This window comes from Neomonachus schauinslandi, chromosome 3, assembly GCF_002201575.2.
Source record: "Neomonachus schauinslandi chromosome 3, ASM220157v2, whole genome shotgun sequence".
In the NCBI taxonomy this organism is placed as follows: Eukaryota; Metazoa; Chordata; class Mammalia; order Carnivora; family Phocidae; genus Neomonachus; species Neomonachus schauinslandi.
In genome coordinates, this window is record NC_058405.1 from 192,475,331 (window position 1) to 192,500,517 (window position 25,187).

Consider the following 25,187-nt stretch of genomic DNA (forward strand, 5'->3'; position numbering starts at 1 on the left):
GCAGTTGGGCGCGGCGGTCGTGAGCGGGCGAAGCTGGCGCAACCTGGAGGCCGCTGCGGGCGACGGCGCGCAGGGCCGGCCGGTGAGGACGCAGGGCCGCGAGCACGCGGGGCCGCGGGCGGGAGCGCGGGGGCGGCGGGCCGAGGCCGGACTGGCACTGAGGCCCGCGGCGGCCGGGCGCCTCGGGACGGAGGTCCGCCGGCGGAGTCCGCGCCCGGGCTCCGGAGGCCTTCCAGTCGGCGGGCCCCGTGCGAGGAGGGCCCGTGAGTGCGGAGCCCGCCGGCGGCGGAAGCGTGGAGGCCCGGGGCGGGGAGTGGGGTCGGCCCGGGGCGGGGGCTCGGGCCCGGGGGGGTCTCGCGTGGAAGCCCGGGGGAGGGTCCGGGAGGGTCGGCTCAGGGGAGCGTCCCGCATGGAGGCCCACGCCGAGCCACAGGTGGCAGCTCGGGCTGGTTGTGACCACACCCTTCTTGGCCTCTGCTTCAGTTGTATCTTAAAGGTGGGAACGAGCTGTTAGGTGTTAATGTGTTTAATCCACTAGGTCTGCAAATGTTCCTGAAGCACTGGGGAGGCAGCCGAAGGAAAATTGGGACCGGAATGTGGCCCAGCGCATCACGCAAGCCCTTTTCCGTTGATGCTGGCGGCCACAGCCTCCAGTGGCCTCTCACGGGCGAGTCAGTGATGGCTGGGAAAAAGAGAAATTTAATCATGTGGTGAAGGAAATAATGTCGGCACATAGTGTAAGGAGAGGGTGGAGAGATCTAAAACCCGGGGCTAGATCTTTAAAGGGTGGTTTTTCTTTCTTGGTTTGTTTTGTTTCGGTGGGAGAGTTTTGGCTGGACCGCTGTGGAAATGTTTGATGACCGTCAGGTGACGTTGGGTTAGAGCGCTGCTTTTGTGCAGGCTACGTTAGGACAGACAACACAGATTTTCTCTGTGCCAGAGAGCTGGGACAAGACGTTTGAGGCAGGCAGGCAGGCGTGCAGGAAGCCTTGCTTGCGGACAAATGTGATTTTAATGTTCTTCATCTGCCGTTTTTGCAACGTGTGTGAGTTCCTGTACCCCAAAAGAGAGAATTCTGTGCTAAGAGTTGTGAAGCGCTTCGTGCCGGTGATTTTACTCGGTTCTCTCCCAATCGCGAAGGGACCTGGCCAGGTCGCACGGCCCTGTGTGAAAGCAGAGGAAGTGGAGAGACCGGTTTAGGATCACACCCTGGCCGTGCCGCCTTATTGCAGGTCCTCGCCGCGCAGTCTGCCCTGAGCCGTCGGACTAGATGCTGACGTGCAGTTTCCCCAACTGCACACGTTTGCTGGCGCATTTGTATGCGTGACGGCCCTTTCAGAGCAGACTCCCAGGGTCCCTTGGTACTAATTCATTTCCCAGAGGAGGAAGTGTATGTGATAGATTGATTTGTCTCTGTTCCTTATTGACAAAATGGGGTTAAAATTTAGCTAGGTCACATGGTGGTTGTGAGGACGAGGTGTCTGCAGACGAGCTGTTCGTGAGGTGTCTGGCACACGGCAAGTGCTTAGCTAACGTTAGCCGGTACGTCAGGGGGAAGAAGAGCCTGGGTAGACAGTGGAGCGAAGTAGGCAGTATCTGAGCAGGTTGTACTGCTTTCGGGGAGAGATAGGACCTGACTGACACAGTGAAGATTGATGAGTGGGGAATTCCCTCTGCCCACACGCTCTGGCTTCGGGTCACCTCAGGACCTCCTCAGGAGTCGAACAGTAACAGTTCTTTTTCTGCTGCTTACCTTTTCAGTTTTGTTCCTGTTTTTCCTTTACCCACTTTCTTATCAGCTTACCACCCGCCCCTTTCACTCAGTGGGTCGTGCGAGTCCTGCATGCAGCAGTGGTGGTAAGCATGCAGGAAAGCCCACTTCAAAGTTCAGTGTCCAGCTGAGGTCACTTGGGTCGTGCTCTGAGATCTGAGTGAGCAGAGCATCAGGGGACTGTAGTGTATTTGTCTGCTCCAGGTTTTACCTTGGCAGCAGGGAGTCAAAAATGTGAGAATTACACAAAACTTAGTATGATAAAGCCCAGTGTTTGGTGGGTTTCTGGGGATTGTTCCGTAGGTGGTGATTCTGTAAATTGATCTAATCTTTTGGGAGAACAACTGGCAGTATATGGTAAAGATTTTGATTTTGGAATCCCAGTTTTGAAAACAAAATCTGATACGCAGTTCCTGTCAGTATGGTAGAGTGTTCTACAGCCAGTAAACATGCTCTGGCAGTCCTGTTCCTATGCTTCCCTCCAGACAAAATTTGAACCATTTGATCTATGGAAATCTGTTCAGAAACACGCCTTAACCAAAAAGGTGAAAGCAGGGTACACAGCAGTTACACTACTGTAAAATCTGTGAAGATGTGGACAAGGATGAGAAGGGATATTAGTTACATAAGTAGTTTTATTTTAGGGTTCCCCCCCCCCCAACAAACTGGTGTTTTAGTTTATACTCATTTTAAAAAGCAAAAATAAAGAGATGCTATAGGGCACCTGGGTGGCTCAGTCGGTTAAGCGTCTGCCTTCGGCTCAGGTCATGATCCCAGGGTCCTGGGATCGAGCCCCGCATCGGGCTCCCTGCTCGGCAGGCGGCCTGTTTCTCCCTCTGCCGCTCCCACTGCTTGTGCTCTCCTGCTCTCTGTCTCTGTCTGCCAAATAAATAAATAAATAAGCAAGCACTGTAACGTAGGATGCAGTGATGACTGTCCCAGCTGCAGGACAGAAGGAAACATCACTGCATCCTACATTATAGTACCTTTTTATTTTCGCCTTTTAAAACAACTGTAAACTAAAACACCAGTTTGTGAGGGGTGGGGAGCAATCCCATGACGCTAAAATACACCAAGAGGAGACAGCACACCATGGAATCGGGGTAGAGTTGAGGCCACTTGCAGAACCTAGTACCATCAGCAGTCACTAATCTTTCTGAGCCTGAGTTTCTTGATCTGTGTGATGGGGGTCATGAGGGTTAAACAAGATGATGTGGGCTTGGGCGTGGCGTGACCTCCTAGCGGTGGCCATCCCTTGGGATTCTGTGGCTTTTGGAGTATGTGCCAGGACCGTCCTTAGGCCTGACACAGCTGCCCTCTTGTGGAGCCTTCTCCCTCTTGCCACCCACCAAATTCCTGTCTACCATCCTCAGTTTCCTTTCTCAGTGGTGCCCACCGTCATTTAACACACTTCTTCTGTCTTCTCCCACTGTGATTAGGAGGGTTCTCACCCATAAACTCCCATGTTCTTACATACTTACACTTTTTTGATACTGAGCAGGTTCTCAATAAATGTTTGAATGAATTAATCAAATTTCACTTGGGGCAAGGGCATATGCCAACTTTTATAGGGCCTGAAGATGATACAGTTTGGGGTGGGAGTCTCTTTAAGAAAGAGAATACAATGGAGGCGCCTGGGTGATGCAGTCAGTTGGGCATTCGGCTCAGGTTGTGATCTCAGGGTCATGAGATCAACCCGGTGAGTTGGGCTCGGAGCACAGAGTCTGCTTGGGACTCTCCCTCTCCCCCCTGCTCTCTCTCCCCCCCTTGGGGTTTCTCTCTCAAAAAAAAAAAATCTTTAAAAAAAAAAAAAAAAAAACAATATTATAGTAATTGGAAAGTGAGTATTTATTTAGAATGAGGAAAAAGTTATACATTTAAAAAAGCTGACTAATAATAAAAACATCACTAAATAGCATAAAAGTAGCATACTATGTACTTTTAGGTCACCTCTTCATGTGATAGAGAATAAAAAGAGTTCAGTGATCCCTCTAGCATAGTTGACCAAAAATTTTTGATAGTTAGGATGCATAAAACATGATTGCACCTGTAGATATATACGTTTGCTGTTTCTAGTACAGCTACAGGTTTGTGTCTCAGAAAAGCAGGAGTTCTGATAAATTCTATTTTGTACGATTCCATTCAAACAAGTAAAAGAAAAATGGTGGTACGTTTATATTACACTACTGCAGTAACAGTTATTTTTCTGACAACTGCAGTGTTGTCTACTGGGTACTAATCTCTCTGCTTACAGTTTTAACATTTCTGGTGATAATTTTCCCACAGATGAGCATCTGGCTCCCCATATTTCAAATCTTATTTCTTTCCCATAGCCCACACACTTGCACTGCTGGACACCGTTGGATCTGTACAGGTTGCCACAGAACCCCGGTCCTGCACCTTTGTTTCACGCGCCTCTGGTGGGCGGGCATAGTGGGTGAGAGCAGTGTTCCTAGAAGCCCTACCTGCTCTGAGATGGCTGGGGTAAGTGTACACAGGAAGTAATGGCAAACTTAAGTGCATCCCACTAAACCCAAACTAAACGTGTCTCCAACTCTTTGTGCCCTTAGCTGCGTCCCCAAAATGCCAACGGCCCCTCCTAAGCTGCCTGACATAAAGGGAATGACACTGTAGTGGAAAGAGGCAGTAGCCTTAGTTGATTGCAATTAGAATGTATTCTGTAAATTCTGCAGAAGGCTACAGCCATAGGCACACTTCGCTTAGAGCCTTTCCTAGGACCGTGGAAGGGGCCAGTGCATGTGGGGGGCCCAAGAGCTGGAAGGAGAATAGCTTTAGAGTCATGAGGCTTTTGCAGGGGCAGTTCTGGCCCTTTGCTTGATGCCAGATTACGTGGTAGGGGCACAAGGGGTGAGGGTGCTCAGTGCATCTCCTGGCGCTTAGCGGGAGTGTGGGAAGGAAGAAGCAACACCATGGAATTTTAGAAATTGTTTAAATTTTACTAGGCTTTATTAACTCTTGTCTCCTTCCTAATTAAAGTCCCAGGTGCTTTGGTAGTAGTTAATAATGTGAATGTTGGAGGAACAAGTCTCAATACCTAAACAAATCGATTCCAGAGACTGCTTAAAAATGTTTTTATTTTACTGACTGTTTTGGAAAGAAGAACCAGCACAGCTCCTAGAGGAAAGACAGTAGTTATTGCAGCTTCCTCCTAGAAGGGGAGTAGTGACATACCTTAGGTAACCCCTACCAGGTAAGACTTCTGACGTGGGGAGTACTTACACAGTATCTGGGCCAAGAGTGGGGAACTGAAAGCTGAAGTTAGATCCCAGGTGTGCTTCTGATTTCAGAAGTAATGTATACTCATCACTGGAGGCAATCTGAAAAATACGGAACATTGGAAAAAGAAAGAAAATCAACCTTCTTCCCTCCCCCAAAGATAACCACCATAAACGTGTTAAAATGCAGGGGTGTCAAGTTCTGGTTCCTGGAAGATGGAATAAGCACACTGCACGCTGTCATCCCCCCTAACCATGGCTCTAAAGGCTGGACAGCTGCATGGAGCCGGTATTTGAGGACTCTGACAAGTAAATAGTGACAGGAGGAGTGGGCACAAAGGCCAGAATTTGAAGTACCACTGCACCAATGAGGAGTTTCCTGTTTTCCCTCCAGGATTCCCTAGCCTGGTCTGAGGGTATCTGAAAGCCAGAGAGGGGCCCCAGGTGCAAACAGAGAGTGCCGCAGGGGAAGCCTCCTGCTCTGAGCTATAGGAGAGAATGGGAGGAGGCTGCTGCTTTCCTCCCCTTTTGGTGCATAGATGTGCAATTTTTAAAGTCAGATTGTTTTTGGTTTTTAATCTTAAAGAATTTGGACGCTGGGTGCTAGTCTGTGTCCACGGGTTGGATCTGTGGCCTTCAGCAAGCCGCTCCATTCTTGGGCTGTGCTGTCTCATGGAAAATAAGGCGGCTGGGCCAGCATTTCACAGTATACACACATACTCCTCTCACCTGTGAACTATGCCGAGGGCTTTCTGGATCCTTATGTACGCTGAAAATTGTTGCTAGATCTCTTGTTTTTTTCTTTCTTTTTTTCTTTTTACTCATGGAAAATTCCAAACATTCACAAAAGTGCGTATATCAAAACCAGCTCCAACAATCAACATACGGGCAATTGTGGGGTTTTTTGGGGGGGGGGTGGCTATTATCCCCTTCAGTGATTCCCACCTCAGTGGATTATTTTAAAGTAAATCCTTGGCATTATTCCACTTTGTCCATAAATACTTTAGTATGTGTCTCTAAGAGAGGGACTTTTCCCCCTTCATATACACACAATACCATTAAAACGTATAGGAAATAAGCAGTACTTATTAAATTACCTGATATCCAGGAAGTGCTCAGATTTCCCTGATTGTTCCACAAATACTTGATTCAGGATTCAGATAAGGTCCACGGGGAGCATTTGGCAGACAACATCTTTTACCAGTTTCTATCACCCTCCCGCCCCCGCTTTTCTTTCTTTTTCTTTTTTTTTTTTAGTGTCATTTATTGAAGAAATGAGATCATTTTTCTTGTAGAATTTGCCACATTGTTGTTTTTACTCATAGTCTTTTTAATCCTGAGGATGTATTTCACTAGTGATGGGTAGTGAGATTACTGAGTTTAAAAGTTACTTAAATTAATTCCCTTTGTAGTTTAGCTGCTGTCTTAATGTATAGTGAAGATCATTTGTTTCATTTGGTTTGAGATTTTGGGCTTGCTTTTCTAAGACATGGATTTCATGTTGCTTTCTAATCATGTAAAACATCCATGAGGTTCCCAGGTCAACCCAAGGAAACCCTGCATACTGGACGAAGGGGTCTCCAGGGCTGAATCCCCAGTGCCTTCCGTCCCATGGCAGCCACTGTCAGTAGGCTTTGCTTTATCCTTCCATTGTTGTTTGAAGATAAGCAAATACATATGTTTCTACTCCAGCTCTTTCATTCACTTCATACTAAGGAAGCATAGAGAGTGGGACACCAGGGTGGTTCGGTCAGTTGGGCGTCTGCCTTGGCTCAGGTCATGATGCCGGAGTCCCGGAATCAAGCCCCGCATCAGGCTCCCTGCTCAGCGGGGAGTCTGCTTCTCCCTCTGCCTCTCACCCAGCTCGTGTTCTCACTCACTCTCTCAAATAAATGGATAAAATCTTTAAAAAAAAAAAAATTATTTTTCAGGGGCCCCTGGGTGGCTCAGTTGGTTGAGTGTCTGACTCTTGACCTCAGTTCAGGTCTTGATCTCAGGGTCGTGAGTTCAAGCCCCACGTTGGGCTCAGAGCTGCGTGTGAAACCTACGTAAAAAAACAAAACAAAAACCACTTTATTTTTCATCCAGTGGAATTTTGTTTAACACCAAGTCGGAATATCTGGTGGTCTGAATTATTGACATCTGTTTATTGTTAAGGCAATTCCTTTAAAAACCTAGGAAGTAAATTGTAAGGTTTGCAAATATTGGTTATATCCAAAGTCATGTCTCTGCGCCAATAATCTATGTTTACATTGTGTTGAATTTGTCTGAAAGTGATGTTCGTTTTCCTACATACACGGGGCCTCTGTTTCATATGGTTAGGTAGGAAAGATGGGATAATAGGATTTTATGAGGTGCTTAATTTTTGGCTACTAAATACAATAAATTAGTTGGAATCAAGAGCACATTTCCTTTCATTTTACTTTTACAATGAACTGTCTTTCTCAGACTCACAGATTCTTAGAGTGAAGAGGATGTGATTGACCGCAGCCTTCCCCTGTCATTTTCCAGAATAAAATCTGGGCCAAGAGTGGGGAAGTGAAAGCTGAAGTTAGAGCCCAGGTGTGCTGCCTCCAACTTCTACCCCCAGGCTGCTGCTGTGCGCTTCTTGTTTCCCACAGGGCCTGCCTTTTTATCCCAGCTCGGCGGACACCTTGCTGCCAGTGTGGGCTGCCCTTCCTCACGTTTGAGGGACAGCGATGCCAGGGATTCAAGTCCTCATTGGTCCTTAGGCTTCCCCCAGGTAATGCAGCATCCCAGAGCACCTGCTGGGGCAGCGTGTGCGAATGAGTTCTGCAGCACCCTTCTCCCCAGGTTTCCAGCGCCAAATGCCATTTCTGTGGTGCTCCGACCATGTCGCCTACCAGGGGACAGCGGAGCTGTATTGTGGGGGAGAGGTGTGTTTGTGCGGCACATGGGTGTAAATGGCCCGCCTGCCCTCCATCTGGCTAGCTGTTTCTTCTCAGCTCTTTGAGGCACTGCCTTACAGCACTAGTTCTGACATTTTTTTCTCTGATTCCTTACATTGAGGGAAGTACTTAGTTGCTTGTTTCAAAAACTACCAGTCATGCTTGTTAGGGAATAAAAGCACCTATCTTTGCTGTGCTGTAGTAAAGAGGTAAGGAGCCCAGGGCGCAGGAGCCAGGTGAGAACTCTGTCTGAACACTCATTGCCGACACTGCCGTGCATTGTAGGTACTTTAGAAAAATGCAGTGAAAATAAGCGTCCTGTTCTGCTTCCTTAGTTGGTCAGTATAGACATATGTTTGATGATCCTTCTGAAAGAGGCAGCTGAAAATATTTCAAGGAAGGTGGGAGGTTTTTCTGCACAACAGAATTTTAAGCCCACTTGCTTTACTGTGGACGGTGGACTGTGCTTTTGTCTGGGAAGCCAGATTTTCCAGTAGACAGGGAGGAGGCTTCGTGGCCAAGTCCAGGCTGGCTCTGTCACTTCTGAGTTACGTGTTCCGTGGCAGACTTTTTTTTTTTTTTGGATAGACTTTATTTTTTAGAGCAGTGTTGAGTTCACAGCAAAGTTGAGTTGCAGGTGCAGAGATCTCCACATGCCCCTGTCCCTCTTACGCACAGCCTGTCCCACTATCAACACCCCACCCCCACACACAGAGAAGCACCTTTTTACAACCTGCGTTGACATGTCATCACCCAAAGCCTTGACAGACGTTTGAGCTGAATTTCCCAACTTCAAGATGGAAATATGGGACAAGGTAGTTTTTAAATTTTTTACCAAATGAGCCTAGGAGCTGAGTTTATAGTAGGTAGCACTGAATGTCAGTGGTGGGAATTGTGTCCAGCCACAGAAATATTTTTGGGAATGAAGACTGCAAGGCATTTCATTCACATGGAGGGAAGATGGGAAAATAAACTGTGGTCCCTTGTGTGGCACCACTGCTTCCCTCTGGATTTCTAGAGAGGTTTTCTGGCAGCAGGAAAAGTGAGCAGGGGCTCACGTCTACCGTGGAGGGCTCCCAGGACTGCAGAACACCTCCTGTGTTTCTAGTCTGTCTTGCATACTCTTGCCCCTTTAATATTTATAAGCACATGAGGCAAACTAATTTCTGTCGGGTCATAATTTATGTAAAACAAATACATTCAGTGCATACATTTTTCATCTTGTCCCGTGACCAGCCAGGCTGCAGCAAATGACTGCTGTGAGGGAGTGGCCTCGTGTTTCTCCCCAAGAGTCCGGTTGTGCTGCTTGTTGTAAAGTAGACTGATTGACTTTGAGAGCAGGGTTAACCCTCAGGCACTGGGATTCCATGCCAGTTTTCTGTTAAGTTCCTCACTTTCCTAGATTTCTTAAACTTAAAGGCAAGTAATTATTAAATGTGTGATTGATGCCACATTACCATTATGCAACAGCAAATGGCTTTTCTTTGGAACATCAGCAGTAGGGTACCTTGGGATCATTTCCTCAATGAGCCTCCAGAGTGAGAGTGTCTCATGGCCCTGAGTCTCAGCTCGAGCCACATTGAGGTCTCTGGACCAGATGAAAATCACCAGGAAGTCCGTTTGCTGCTGAGAAGGCGTGTGGACCTGCACAGGTCTCTCGTGGACCAAGAAGTGGTTTTCATTTGTCTAATATTTTTCTTTTTCTTAGAGAAAAAAATTAAAAGTGTGCTATTTTAAATATGTTTATTATCAAACACAGATCTTGGGAAACCGCACAAATCAAATACATGGCTTAGTGGATTATAATAAAGTGAACACGGTTCCGATCAAGCGATGCAACCATGCCAGCCACGCCAGAGGGCCCTTCCTGGTACCCCATCCTAGAGACGGAACCCCTCCCACTTAGAGGGGACCACTCTCCTGAGTTTTCTAGTATGAATCTCCCCTTGCATGCTCTTCTTACACTATGCTCACCCAAATGTGCCCCTCTGGGTGCTGTGGGTGAGTTTTGCCCGTTTTGTTTTAGAAGTATGTGCTTAGGACTTTCTTACAATGAGGAGAAGGGAAAGAACCTGAAGAAATCTTTTCCATCTAAAACTATTAAGAAAAAAACCTAAATGAGAATATACAATAGAATAAATAAGAGCAGTGACTACTTAAAATATGTTTTGGTTGTATATATATTTTCAGAATTGTAGCTTTACTTAAAGGGGAAGAGTCTCTTTGGTGCCCAGGGTAAAACATCCCATGGTTCCTTCAGAAGGACCTGCTCTTGGTGCTTCAGTCTTGGTTAAATACTGTGGGCAGACCAAGGACTCAGCTCATCTGTTTGCACATTGGAGACACCTTGCAGGTGGAATCTTCTTCACTCACCTTCCTTGACTTTTGCATTAACTACTCGTGAAATTGAAATGAAAAATGTCATATTTATGGTTCTCGTAACCTCCTATATCCCATGTTTAATATCAGTGGCATGAATATTAGTGATCTTCTCGTGTGTTCTGTTGGTGACCGTAGTCTTTGTCTTTCGCTGCTCCTGTCTGTCCAGTGCATTGCCTAAGGAGGCAGTTCGTGCTCTTCAGTGCCAGTGCCAGGAACTAAGTAAACACTTAGCAAACATTCACAGTAGGAATTTAGTTCCTGCTATCGGGGCCCATAAAACCTGGAGAGAGAATTCGGAGATCACGGATAACTACGAATCTGATCCAAACATGTGCCTGTCCACGAGGGGCGGCCCGTCATGTGCAGGAGTGGGGGCGGGAGGTATATTTGGCAGAACAACACAAACCGCCTTGTCATTTTGCTCACTCCATTACCAGTTCACTGTCCCCGGGGGTTTTAGCTTTCTTGTATTTTGCTGCTTGTTTCACAAATCACACGTGTGTGGAAGTTCTCGCTCACGTGGCTGGGAGCCTTGTCTTTGCTGGGTAGGCTTTAAGTGTGCGGCAGAGGTTGCTCGGTGGCTGATGAGAAGCTTTTAAACTTAATTCAAGAGACAAAAGTTCCTGAGATGGTTCTTCTTGGTAACAAAATAAGCATGAAAAAGATGAAAGGGTCAGGGGACTTAGCAGTTAGGTTGGCGCATGAGGGAATGGATTGGAAATTAGTGAGATTGATTCTCTTTGAAATTTACTGCAAATTAGTAAGTAGAAGGCTTGCCAAAGGCAAGTGAGTGAAATAAAATAGTTTTTGTATCAGCTCCATTCTTTCTTGAATAAACCTCTGGCATTTGTTTTTTGCTACACTATATTTTACTGGTAAATATTTTTCTTCAAATTGACTTTCAAACACAAATACACACCTTTAAGAAGGAAATTTGCCATAAGTAGAAGGTAACTATATTAATACAAAGAAAAGCAAGCCAGTATTATTAGATTCTAGCTGAAACTCAGCCTCTTCTTTCTTTGTTAAAAACAGTAACATGATTAGCCCTGTTCAACTTAATAGCCTAAAACTAGAGACCTTTCCCGTGTCACAACATGGAGATTGGAAAAGGGCATGAGTGCCTCTCTGGGCCTTCGGTGTTGTCATTCGTTCAGCAGGCAGTGGGTGGTGAGGAGAACAGGGACCTTGTGAGGACAGGTAAGGGGTGCTGGGAAGGGCCTGGCCTGGGGCAGGTGCTCCTCACACCAGGTGTGTGGTCCTCGTGTCACTCTGACAGCACCTGTCCAGCCTGGTAAGACCCTACTTCAAATGCCAGGGAGTGCAGAGCTGGCCAAGAGCGGCCTGGCTGTACTCACCTGCTGTTCTTGGCTTTCGCCCCCCGCCCCCCACCACAGCCGTGTGCTGCCTGGTGTGTGTGGGACCTGCTCCTCTTTGCTGAAACGTACCATCAAGCACTTAACAGTGTGTGGTCAGCACATTGACTCTCTGGGCCGGTGGAGGTAGGCTGTGCCAGGGGACTCTAGGCAGCCAGACAAAGGGACAGGCCACTGTTGGATGAGGTTTTGTGAGTTCAGTGAGGTGACAGACACACTGCCTGGCTTGCAGAAGCACCAGGAAATACTGTCTTTCGGAACAGTGCCTGGTATTTTATGCTCCACCAATCTATGTATGAGTGGAAGGTAATCTTAACTCTGTTCTGATGTAATTTAAGACTCTCTAGAAGTTGCAGAAATAGAGCAGAGAATTCCTGTGCACCTGATAATTTTTTTTACATTGTTTTAATATCTAACTTTTTTTTTTTTAAAGATTTTATTTATTTATTTGACACACAGCGAGAGAGGGAACACAAGCAGGGGGAGTGGGAGAGGGAGAAGCAGGCTTCCTGCTGAGCAGGGGGCCCGATGCGGGGCTCCATCCCAGGACCCTGGGATCATGACCTGAGCCGCAGGCAGACGCTTAATGACTGAGCCACCTAGGTGCCCCCTAAATAACTATTGATCACTCTTTGGGGTTCTTTTTTTGTTTTAGAGGAATCTTCATTCTTAGCTGGTGAAGAATGGGGGAGATAGAAGGAACATACAGAGTCCTGCAGACTCCAGGGACACGCTTGGGCACCCAGACCCCAACAGGGGTGAGCACCCTCGAGCCTGGGCAGACTCTCTCGGCAGGAGCAGCACGGACGTCAGCCAGAATGCAGGAGAAGCACCTTCACATCCGAGTGAAGCTGCTGGACAACACTATGGAAATATTTGACATTGAGGTAAGAAGTATAATGTTTGGAAGAATATTTCCTGTGCTTTCTAAAAGTCAGGTATTATGCACCACATTCCATGTTGCTGATCAGACTTTGCCTATTTATCAAGCTGACCAAGAGTGACTTTGGTAACACTAAGATCCTTGCCAACAGTGGATCTGGGTTTCTCCTTTTATTTTGGAAAGTGGTATTCTCCTGTCTCTCCTTTAAAATTCTGATATGGGGGCGCCTGGGTGCTCAGTTGGCTAAGCGTCCAGCTCTTGATTTCGGCTCAGGTCATGATCTCAGGGTCATGAGATTAAGCCCGGGGTCGGGCTCTCTGCTCAGTGGGGAGTCTGCTTCTCTCCCTCTGTTCCTGCCCCAGCCGTGCACATGTGTGTGTGCACGCGTGCGCTCATTCTCTCTCTCTCTCACTCTCTCTAAAAGAAAATAAATCTTTAAAAAAAAATAAATATTTTTAAGAAATTAAAATAAAATTCCGATACAACATGGCCTTTCCGTTCTTCTTCTGAAAGGCTGGCTGAATGCTATAGAGCACAAGCCAGACCCAGACGGCCTCTGCCCCATTCTGCCCGGGTGTAGGGGGGCAGTTAGCCTCCCGGTGGGTTAGCTCCTCATCTGAAACATGGGGGTGATCACAGCCCCCTTTCTCAGGGTGGCTGTGGAGAGGACCGAGCACTCACCGTGCAGGCAGTACTGCATAGTATTAGCGTAGGATTTGTTTATCAGCAGTGATAACATTTTTATTTTGAAAATTCCCTAGTAGATTGCACTGGTAATGTTGGGAAAAACCATTGAATATAACAAAACTGTGTAACTGTATGTAAGTGTATATATATTTAAATAATATTTCTTAGATCTACATATTACTTTAGAAAACACTGGTTTTCTAAATGGCATTAGAATGAGTGTGATTTTTAAAAATTACTTATTTATTTTATATGTAATGCATAAATATATTCTCTTTTCTAATATTTTCATATTGGTTTAAAGTAATAGCTTTAGAAGTTTTTTCTGCTCTTAGTGTCACAAAAGGAAGGACAAGAGAATGAATTTAAACTTTAGCAGGAGGTTTATTTGTGCTCACGATGTCTGTCAAGAAGTCAGGATGCTACACAGAAAATGAGACTATTGAAGTAGGGGCCAGGCTGTGAGGAGCCTAAAGGAAACCTCTAGGCTCTGGTGATGCCTAATTGCAAAATACATTGCATGGGAAAAGGTAAGGTGGGGGGCGAGGTAGTGACCCAGGGGATCGTGGGGGGGGGGGGGTGCTGGAAGTCAGGGCTGTCCTCCAGTCCTCTTGCCTCGGGCCCTGGGCACACCAGCCTCTCTTGCCTCTCTTGCTTGAGTATTTGATTGCAAGTATCTAGTGCATAGATTCATAGTATCTGAACTCAAGGGACCCTGAATGCTTCTTTTAAGGTCTTATTTGAGGAGGGAATCACATACCATTTCATCAGGGCAGTAGTAATTAAAACTGGTAGGACCTATCTGTTCCAACTTCCCAAGTCATTCCTGTGTTGCCAGAGGCAGCCTCTGCCAGGAATGTAGTCCAAAACAGGCAACCTTTGAACCCTGGAGAACTGGTGGTTGGCTGTTGGCTCTCTTTGGCAGCATTTCCTCGCTCTGCTTGGTACTCTTTGATAAGTCACCTGCAGGAAATGGGTTAAAGATCTGGGAGGTTAGTTGGGCTCCCAGATATCCTCCAGCCAAATGCTCGCAAGAGTTTCCACCATGTACCCATCCTTTGATAAATACACCCACTACGGTCTAGGCTCATAAAAGGTTCAAAATTTTTAAAAGAAAGGAGGGATAGGAGAGGAGAAAAGAACGGGAAGAACTGAACTATTCAAAGCTTTTTTTCAAAGCCTCTTTTTTTGTCCTGCTTAATGGTCTTTATCAACTAACACAGGAAAGAAGAAAGCATACATTTATTGTTGAGTCATAAATAAGACATAACCCTTCTCCAAGATACACATTATTATATTACTAAGTGTCCGGGTCACTTTATGCATCAGGAACTCAGAAGTGGCATTTTGTAAAGGTTTCAACATACTTAGAGCTTCTCAAAGTTGAGATTGTTGTGTCGGGGAGGAAGAATCTCCTTGGCCCTCCCAGCTCCTTCTAGCTGGACTAAGAATCAAACTTCGTAGCGTACAGGGAGTGCACAGATAAGGAAATTCCAAACGGGCAATGTGATGCTTATAGGAGCACAGGAGAGGGGTTGGGTCTGGGACACAAAGGGGAGAGGGACCATTAGCAGGGAGGGGGGAGGAGAGGTCTGGGAATAGGGGCTGCCTGTCGTGTGGAGAAGTGTCTCAGGTGAAAAGGAGTCTGTTAATAGCTCTCTTCCTGGTATGGGCAGGCAGTTAAGGGGGGCAGTAAAGAGCTTTTCCTGAATCTGCTGGGTTTTGATTGCCTTTAACTCAAAATAATGTTCGTGCCACAGTGGCCCATCTGGGGTGGCCTGCTCTTGGCCCGTATAGCGTATAGTTGCTTCTGTTAATCAGATTTAACCATCATACTCCTTTCCATGCAGGTGGGATATTTTGATAAGCCTGGCAGAGTCAGAAATTAAAGAATCACATTGCTGCCACATACCGTGAGTTGGGTGGGCTACTTCTTGAATTGTGTTACCCACCCATGGCAGACCTTTTAGGAAGAGTTACAATTCAGTATATTTTTGTAAGTTATTTGTATTCAGCTTCCAAGTACCCTGTCTTCTAAAATTATATCAGTTGGTTTTGCTAAGTAACCACTCCAAAACCTAGTAACTTAAAACAACAAATTTCGAATGCATGTTTGATTGGCTTGGGAGGGTCTTCTGGTCTGGGCTGGCCTAGAGGGGCTAGTGGTCTAGGGTGGCATGTCTTCCATGTCTGGCACCCCCAACTGGAACCTCTTTCCATTTGGAATATCGCCCTCCAGGGAGCTAGTTGGCCTTATTTGCATGGTGATGGAAATGTTCTCAAGAGTGGAAGTTGTGATATACCTGTAGGCTTGGGATTCATGCATTATAGCTCCCACCATGTTTAACTGATCCAAGCAAGCCAGCAGGCAAGCCCCAATTCTGAGAGTGGGGAGCAATAGAGCTACCTTGATGGAGGAGTGCCAGGCAATTTGTGGCCATTTTTTACAGTCTACCACAACAGCTGCTGCCAATGGACGGGGAATGTAGTCCCTGGAAAGATGACTGTCTCTGCAGCTCTAGTATCTCGTGTCAGTGGCTAGTCTTCTTTGCCAGGCGACATGCTTTGTGGGGCCTGCCCCGAAGCAGGCCACCTGGCCTTCTCTGGGTGGATGTGCTTCCCCCATAGCCCTCCACGAGAGGCTGGCCCAGGAAGGTAGGTTTGCCCTGATCCTTTCTCTCCACTGTTTCCCATAAGTCATGGCTCCAAAGATTTAAAAGATCCAGAGATGGAGGCTGGTTGCCCCTGGGGACCCCTCAGTGATCCACCACCACTTGTCCCCTGACCTCTGGTAACTGAACAGACCTGAGTTCACTTCTCAGTGAGTCACACAGAGAAACTGCACCAGGTAAGCTGTCGCACAAAGAGAACTTCATTTGCAGCCAATAAGGAGATCACAGGGAGTAACTTCCAAAGCCAGGACTCCCGAGTAAGGATGGATGGATTCCTTTTATTTAGGGTTCGGATGAATACTCAGGGGAGCCTTGTCATCGTATGTAGAGGCGGGCATAAAGTCACACATGTGCCTTAAGGAGAGGCTTGTGCTCCTCCTTGGGCAGAGGCCTTAGTATCATAATGAGGTCAGGGTAACTGTGGGCCGCTCCGTGGTCCATCTGCACAGGCGTGAGTCCATGAGTCACGGGTTGAGCTCCCACTGGTCCGGGTGGTCTTAGCAGTTGTTACTGCCTGGGGGTTGGGGGGGGAGCAGTTTCAGTGTCCATCACCGAATACTTTACGTGTCGGGTCTCTGCCTGAGTTAAGAGAGCAGCTGGAAAGAAGAGCTTCAGGAAAAATGTGGGATGAAGGTCACTGGGTACAAGCAGATGGGCAGTAAAGGTCAGGTCTTGGGGTCTAACTGGTGACGCCGGCTCCACCACCCTCCACCCTTTATATTTGAGCTAAAAGACACAGGTTGTGGTCTGGTGGTGTTGGCTGTTGTGGGATGGTGCACACTCGAGGTATGGGGCGGTAGGCATACAGAACACTGAGACCGCAGTCTGGGCCTCTGTGTTGGCAGCACAGAAGGCAAGTCTTGGTGAAGACACTCCCTGTCCCAGAGCTCGTCTGTGGTCTCTCTCCTCCTAGAAGGCAGGTTCCAGGAGATGAGACTTTATTTGATGCACTGCAGAACCATCGGTGTTTGGAATAGTGTCTTGCTTTGTAAATATGTGTCAAATAAAGGAAATAAAAAGTAGATTGGGTTAACATCCTTTCTTCAAGAGTGTTTTGAATTTTTCCCTCTGTAGCAGAGTTTTCCAACCTCAGATTCAAGTGTGTGGTTTTGTTTGTTTGGGGGTTTGGGCGTCTACACCCATCTGATTGCTCACTTGGTTTGTTTTTTACTTAAGTCTTGGGCAGCAGTGTCTGTGACCTTGCTGGGTTAACACACTGATACAACCTTGGAAGGCACCGACTTCTGCATACAGATACTTACAGATCACTGGCATCGTGTGGAATCCCTAGTTGCTACTGAAAGGGCCTTCTTAACTCAGGGACGAATTTGATATGCAGTTATTTTTGAAATGCTTGTATTTTGCTTCAGTGAAAATACAGAGCAGCTCAGCCTGAAGACCTCCCTGTTGGTGTTCATGCCTCTTTCCGTGCAGTGTGTTGTTTCGTGTTGGTCTTCAACAAGTAAGACAGCCTTGGCCATCCTCATTATACTTGCTTCAGAAAGGTGAGCTGCAAGTCCCCAGTTTTATTTCTATCGCCCATCTCCCAGAGATGGACAGCAACATGCAAAAGAATGAAACTGGGGGCTTCTGGGTGGCTCAGTCAGTTAAGCATCTGCCTTCGGCTCAGGTCATGGTCTCAGGGTCCTGGGATCGAGTCCCGCATCGGGCTCCCTGCTCAGCGGGGAGCCTGCTTCTCCCTGTCCGGCTCTCCCGTTTGTGCTCTCTCTCTCTCTCTCTCTCTCTCTCTCTCTGTCTCTCTCTCTCTCTGTGTCAAATGAATAAATAAAATATTTTAAAAATAGTAGAATAAAAATTAAAAACAAATAATTAAAAAAAAAAAAAGTCAGACACTTAACTGACTGAGTCACCCAGGCATCCTGAGCATGCAGCCCTTGATTTCAGAGCCGTGAGGTCAAGCCCTGTGTCAGGCTCCCCACTGGGCATGGAGCCTGCTTAAGATTCTCTTTCTCCCTCTCCCTCTCCCTCTGCCCACCGCCCCCCCCCAAAGCCTTCGCGCCCCCCCCCCCCCCCCCCCCCCCCCCTCCCCCCTAAAAAAGAAAAAAAAAAAAAACCTCACAGCCTTTAGCTGTCACTTCCCTTCCCCCTATCCCTTTAGCTGTAAGCAAACAGTAACGTACTTTCTGCCTCTCTAGGTTGCACTGCTCTGGACATTGTGTATGAGTGGGGTTATACATGGTCTTTTCACTGAGCATCCTGTTTCAGAGGTTGATCCATGTTGTAGAATGCATCAGGACTGCTTTCTTTTTTGTGCCCAAATAATACTCCGGTGTATGGGTAGGCCACATTTTGTTTATCTGTTCCTCAGCTGACAGGCACTCCACCTGTGGCTCTTAGGAACAGTACTGCTGTAAACATTCACATTCCGGTGTTTGTGTGGACATGTGTCTGTTGCTCTTGAGTGTATTCCAAGGAGTGGAATTGCTGGGTCAAGTGGTAACTGCTCAGTTATTTGAGGAACTGCCAGACTGTTTCCCAGCGTGGCTGGCTGCACATCCCACCAGCGGTGTTAGGTAAGGGCTTCGTTCTGTCCATGTTCTCACCTACATTTGAATTATCTGGCTTTCTAATTCTACTCATCCTAGCAGGCATGACGTGGGAGTTCATTATGGTTTGAGGTGAAATTCTAAGGTATTTTTAATGGCTAAAGAAGGGAAGGTTTTGAACCAAAAATATAAGAATTGTACCATTAAACAGTTACCTGCAGGCTGGTTCCTTGGGGAGGTTGTGAGTAGTTATGAAGTGAACCCCCTCACAGAGCCCAGGTACACCCGTGGGACAGACCTTCCTACATCTCAGGGTAGTGAGGGCCACCGAGAAAGCGCAGCTGAGGGCTGGCCACGGTGCGCCTGAGATGGAGCTGGCCAAGAGCAGAAGCTTAAAACTTCCTTTAGAGTCTTCATGTAAATTTATAGAATGAGGAACTTTTATTGACACTGTATTTTTCAATCAGTTATTTATCTCATTTGTAAGTAACAGCTAACAGGATCTTTGATTCCCCTTGTCCATATAAGTCATTTGCTGCCACCAACTTAGACTTACCAGGACTTTGTAAGATAGTTGGGTGACATACACTTTGTGGTTCTTTATGTTGATGACTAATGAAATTAGAATACTTTTTGTGTGGGAGGGTATTTATCTGCTGATGCGAGGGAGGGAGAGAGGCCTGCACGGTGGAGTCCGGGGAGCCGTCTGCCTCAGCTTCGGTTGTGTCTCATTTTAAGTGACATTTGACATTTATTGATGGGAGTTTTAGCTACCCGTGGGTCAGTCAGTGGCCAGTTTTTTGATCTAGTAAAGTCTTGACTTATTTTCAGTTGATTAAATGAATTTTGTGGTTTTGAAAATAGAAATCTGGCCACAGCTCTAGGAAGTCTTTTTTTTTCTGAACCGTAAAAGAAACCATCTGGAAGCCGTGTGTCAGCTCGTCTTGTCCTGTGTGCAGAGTCACGGGGTAGAAATGCTTTCCCTCCATGCCACTCTGTGTGGAAGGCCTGTAAACGTTATTCCTGGTGCAGTGGAGGTAGAGGCCCTCTCTTAGACTTCAGGGCAAGATTTCTAGAACAGATACACACCCATAGTCATTGGTTACTCACCACCAGGTTTAGGAACTAATGTGAATTTTAGCTTTTCTGTTATCTGGAAGCTAATAATGTGGAAAAGGTGATATTTAGTGTTTTAGATTAAAAGTAATCTGGGATATAGTTTGGGTGTGTGAGACCTCACCCATAGAAGTGAACGTCCTGTGCCTTTGCTGATAAGTGGGGAGTGAGTTCTAACGAATACGAGGGTTTTCTTGATTATTCATTTAACTGTTTGCTCACATTCCCCTCTTTATCATACTTAAAATTTGGGGAATAGGATTGCTTTTTTTTTTTTTTTTTTTGAGAATTGGAAAAGCTTTAGTTAAATATGTGACAAGTGTGAGGACAAAGTCTCAGTCATGAAGTTCCATGCTAGTTGCTATTCTAGTAAAAACTTAATGTTTTCCTTCTGGCCAGGAAGAAATAGTCAAAATTCCAGAAAGTATCATAGCCAGATGTTTGTCATTGCTCCCACATGAACATCCTAAATATGGCAAATAAGCCGCCTTAGAACTTATTTTGGTCTGATCTCAGAAGAAAAGTTAGTAATTCAGCATCTGAATTTGGGGATAATACAGGCTTTATACAAAAGCTCTTATGTATTTCTAGTATGTACAGCGATTATATGACTCTGTCCTAGCTGTCGAGCCTTGTTATTTTGTCTGAGAAAGTTGATCTGTTTCTTTGACCCTGATGCCCAGGAATGTGGCGGGCGGTACTGGGCGGGGACATGGGCATTCTTATTCTCAGTGACTGAGTTGTGGCTTCAGAGCCCCCAGTGCCGCTCCTGCAGCCGACCCCATCGTGCACGCAGCATGAGGTCGGCGTACACAGTCTCTCAGACGCGATCAGGACTGGCAAGGAAGCTAGACCAGTAAATGGAAAAGAAAAGGGAACTGTTTTCCTCCTGACCTTTGTACCGGCGAGAGCCCCATCACCACAGTCGTGCAATGGAGCTCTTTCAGGGTCTCAGCGGAGGGTCATGGACATGGGTTATCTTGACTTGGAATGCCACTTTTTGGGCACCTGAGTTCTGGCACCTGGAGGCTTTATCTCCTATCCTCAGCAACCCCAGCAGGAAATGGGAATGCAGGGATGGAATGAGCTCCCAGGTGAGCTCTGAGTCCCCGTACTGTCTCCAGAAACTCTGTGGCCTGTACTTAACCCAGTGATACTCCCATTTCTCACCTGAAGGAATTTGGTTCTGCTGTGGTTTGTTCCAAGGAGGCCAGGGAGCTGAACTTCTATCTGATTTGCTGACTTGGCCTTTGAACCATGGCTCCCCTTCAGTTCTTTTCATCTCTTCCCCGAAATTTTAGATGCCTGCATTTTTGGCCCAACTCCCCACGAGTAGGTGGCCCACTCGAGGGTGGTGCTTGCCTGCTGAGCTCTTCTTTGGGTCCCCCAGGTCCAGCATGCTTACCCCCCCTTTCTGCAGCTGGTTTCCTTCCCTCTATCGCTGAAGAATCACCACATGGGACAAGTTAGGACCAAGTTTTTAAATCTCAACCCTTAGCTGCTTGATGGCATGTGGAAGTGCCTTGTTCCAAGTCTGGGAACAGCTTGGATCAGGTGTCCCATTTGGAACTGTGGGATAACATGGTGCATGTCTCCTCCTGCTGGGGCCATGTGGGTTGCAGGTGAGGGCAGTTCCTAGAGGCCGGAAAGGCGCAAAGTCGTCCTCTGTGGGCCTTTCCTCAACTGCCCAGCACACACACACACACACACACACACACACACACAGACACACACACACACCCTGGTCCTTGGAGCCCCGGCTTGTTCCACTGCTTTCCGAATATACTAGAATTCATCCTCGTTCCACTGGTGAACACTGAGGCTGTATGTGTCATTGTGGGCAGACGTGTGGGTTTCTCTAGGGTGTGTTCCTAGCATGGACCCTGTGGTTGTGAGATGCGCCCATCCTAGCCCTGCCCACGTCATGCAGGATTGCTCCGCCGACTGGTTATACCACTTGGCATTCCCTCCTTCCACACAGCGCCCTCCCCGCTGTGTTTGCCTCTCTCCCCTTGTCCAGCCATCTCCTGGTTCTCTGTGGCCTTTCTCCTCTCTTAACCTTGCTCTTCTGTGGGCGCTGCTGCCTGTGCCGGCCCTGTGGGGAGCCCGACTGATTGCTGCCACCAGCTGGGCGTCACAGTCTGCCCTTCTTCCTGCTGCTCCAGCCTCTGGGGGCCTTCCACACCTGGCTCCAAATTTGGGTCACAGGGTGCCTGTAAGACGTGCTGTGCAGTTGAGCAGGTCCTCAGGTGATTCAGGCAGGACCAGGGCCTGTGGCTTTGAGAAGAGTTGGTGCGTTCTGGAATTTCTGCCCTCCCCACCAGTGCTCCCAAACATTTGTTGACGCCATTTTTTCCTGGTCCTGCCCCTTCATTCATTCATTCATTCATTCATTCATTCATTCATTCATCATTGAACAAAGACAGACAAATCCTCTTCTTCATAGCCCCATCTGAGCTTCATCTCTGTGGAGCATTTCTGGGTCACACCATCCCCACATTTTCAGTATGAAGAAAGCTAATTATAGGTTATCAATCTCTCACAGATACAGAAAGTAACCAAGATCCTCCAGAAAATTAACTGTGCAATTACAGTTATCTCTCTTTCTTCAAAGAGCGTATTCTGCTTTTCCAGTTGTTTTTTTTTTTTTTTAAGTTTATTTATTTCTTTTAGTAATCTCTGTGCCCAGTATGGGGCTCGAACTCAGACCCTGAGATCAAGAGCCGCACACTCTTCCAGTGGAGCCAGCCAGGTGCCCCTGCGTTTTCATTTCTATAGAGTGTTTTGTACATGTTTTATTATTCTCTCACAGTGATGCATTCACGGGACAGCACTTACCTGGACAGCATGTCAGCGTCCGCAGGGAAGCTGTGCCCTGGTGAGGCCCCTCCCTCACGCGTGCACAGAGCCCCGGGGCTCCACTCTGCTGCTCGCTGCATGGGACCTGGAAGACCAACCAGGATGTCACTTGGGGTTGCTGACACTTAAGGTTTTAGATGGAATTGACCTGCAGAGTAATTTAATTTCCATTATACAAATAGTACATACTCGTTGTGGAAAAATAGAAAAACTTAAATGGCCCACAACCAAGGACAACTACCCAGAGGGAACAGCCATTCACATTTTTCTGAAAACCCTTCTTTTGCCTTTTACCTGCTGCATATATTAAATAAAATTGGAATCAGACTTACATGTATTTTTTATAGTCTATTTTTAAACTTCACACATTATGAATATTTTTCTATGTAATTACTCTTTCAGAAGTTTTTTTTTTTTTTTTTTAAAGATTTTATTTATTTATTTGACAGAGAGAGGCAGTGAGAGAGGGAACACAAGCAGGGGGAGTGGGAGAGGGAGAAGCAGGCTTCCCGCGGAGCAGGGAGCCCGATGCGGGGGCTCAATCCCAGGACCCTGGGATCATGACCTGAGCCGAAGGCAGACGCTTAACGACTGAGCCACCCAGGCGCCCCATCTTTCAGAAGTTTTTAATGGCTACATACTTTTCTGTTTTCAATTTCTCTGTAATAACTCTTTATACACATTCTTGATTATTTCCTTTAAATAAATATGTAGAAGTGGCAGTTCTGTGTCTGAGGGTGTTGTGCGGTTTTGAGGGCTGTGATTTGTGTGGTGAAATGGCTCTCCACAGATGGGGGCATACCGCCCCCCCCCCCACCAGCGGTGTGCGCCCCTGCTCATTTCTCCCCTTCATCAGCAGTTCATATAATAACTGTTAATAAAATCTCCAGTTTAATAGCCAAGAGCTTATGCTTTTTACACAATTTCATCAGATGACTTTATCTTTTTTTTTTTTGTGGGTTTAGGGAGGTTTTTTCTGGTATTTGATCTACATCATTTTTTTGTTCTTTTTCCACTGTGGTAAAATATGCATGACAGGAAACGTAGCCTCTTAGCCACCTTTACACACACAGTTCAGGGGCATTAAATACACACACACTGTTGCATCCTCTCCGTAGCTGTTTTCTCTTGTCAGACTAAAACTGTCCCCGTGAAACACTGACTCTCCAGCCCCTGGCGCCCACAATTCTGCTTTCTGTCCCTATGAATCTGACGACTCTCTGTGTCTCATGTAAGTGGAATCCTACGCTATTTGTCTTCTGGTGACTGGCTTAATTGCAGAGCATGATGTCCTCAGGGTTCAGCTGGAGAAATGCTGGAGACTTCACAGAAAGTGACAGTTACAGTGACGAAAAGGACAGAAAATTTATGGAAATGACACTTAAAGATTTGATGCCCAGGAATGGGCTGTCACTGTGGTTTGAGCTGTGCTCACTGACCCAGTGGCTCTCAGTGGTAGCATTTGTTGAGCCAGTGCTTACTGAGCATCTGCCAGGCACCATTTCAGAAGCTGGAAGTGCAGAGGTGAGCAGGATGGACAGTGAGCTCAGCCTTCTTAGCGCTAATTCTGCAGTGGGAGCTTGGCAGTAAGCAAGGCAAAACACAGAATGCTCAGTGCTCAGGAGAGAGAGAAAACAGGGAGGGGGGTGGGGCATGGACCTCTTCTCAGGGTGGTTGGAAACAGCACATGAGGGACCTTGAGGTGCAGGCGGAAATGTACCAAGGGTCTGATGACTGGATCAGAGCCCGGTCAGGGCCTGACCCAAGATGTGGTGTGGAGAGGAGGAACAGGAGAGTGCTAACAGTCAGTTTCGTCCTGGAAGTATTTTGGAGCTGGAGCCTATAGGATTTGCTGCGCAGAAGATGTGGGCTCAGAAACCAGAGAGCCAAGGTGATGCCAGCTTGGGTCTGAGATGGGGACTCGTCAGGAGAGCTGCTTTGGGAGGTAGGTCAGGAGCTGTTTGGGGATGCAAGGAGTCTGAGGAGATCATCGCATCTAAGTGGAGGGTCCTTGCCGTGTCCTTGAGTGGCCTGCGTTCTCATGCACGAGGGCAGGGGTGGCTATTCCTGTTAACCTTCCAGAAGGTGCTAGCGTTGCCCTTCTGTGTTGCTGTGATTCTGTTCATACTGGTTCATGTTGAAGTGTGAGTATCACAAGTGTCATGCTGTTGGCCAAGGAGGCAGCTTTCTTAAACTATCCTCAGTCCTTGCTCCTGGGTGGCAGTAATTATGGGCTTTTATTTTTAGAGACTTTGACTAGTCGTTAAAGAGAATCATGAAAACATCTGTTGGTGCTTCCAAACTCCTGTTATTGGAATGCTCTGGAATGTTCTTATGCACACATCTTATGCTTTTATGTGTATAATTTTATGGTATATATAACACAGCTTCATTTTGCCACAGTGGCAGAGAGGATCTCAGCCCTTACTTAAGGGGTTTTTCTGATGACTGTGAAAAAAGAAATTTTTTTCTTCCTTAATCCATAATCTTAAACACCTGCCTGTGACTAATAACTTTCTCTAAAGCTTCAGTGTAGCCTTCTGTAAAATAAGTTTGTTGATTAGTCTAAAATATCTTTTTTTTCCTAAAGTCTCATGTTCCTGATTATGAAAAATACATTCTTAGTATTCCGTATTTAAATATTCATGTTGTTTCTTCAAAGATATCTTCATAATTATACTTTTTGGATTTGTTTGGTCTTTACTAATATGTGACAGTATGCTTTTTTCCTTTTTTTTTCTTTTTATGTGCATGTGTTGATATTTGAAAATGGTAAAGTCCAAATTTTG

The 25,187-nt window shown here is 46.7% G+C and overlaps 1 protein-coding gene across 1 annotated transcript in view; it reads left to right on the top strand.

Annotated features, from left to right (window-relative positions):
* The window catches only part of FARP2 (FERM, ARH/RhoGEF and pleckstrin domain protein 2), a 108,476-nt gene continuing 83,289 nt past the window's right edge, over positions 1-25,187 (top strand). Inside the window, exons 1-2 of the mRNA XM_021679055.2 lie at positions 1-82; positions 12,330-12,561. Of these exons, the coding sequence (XP_021534730.1) occupies positions 12,358-12,561 (204 nt within the window). The 5' untranslated portion in view covers positions 1-82; positions 12,330-12,357. The remainder of the gene's footprint in view (positions 83-12,329; positions 12,562-25,187) is intronic.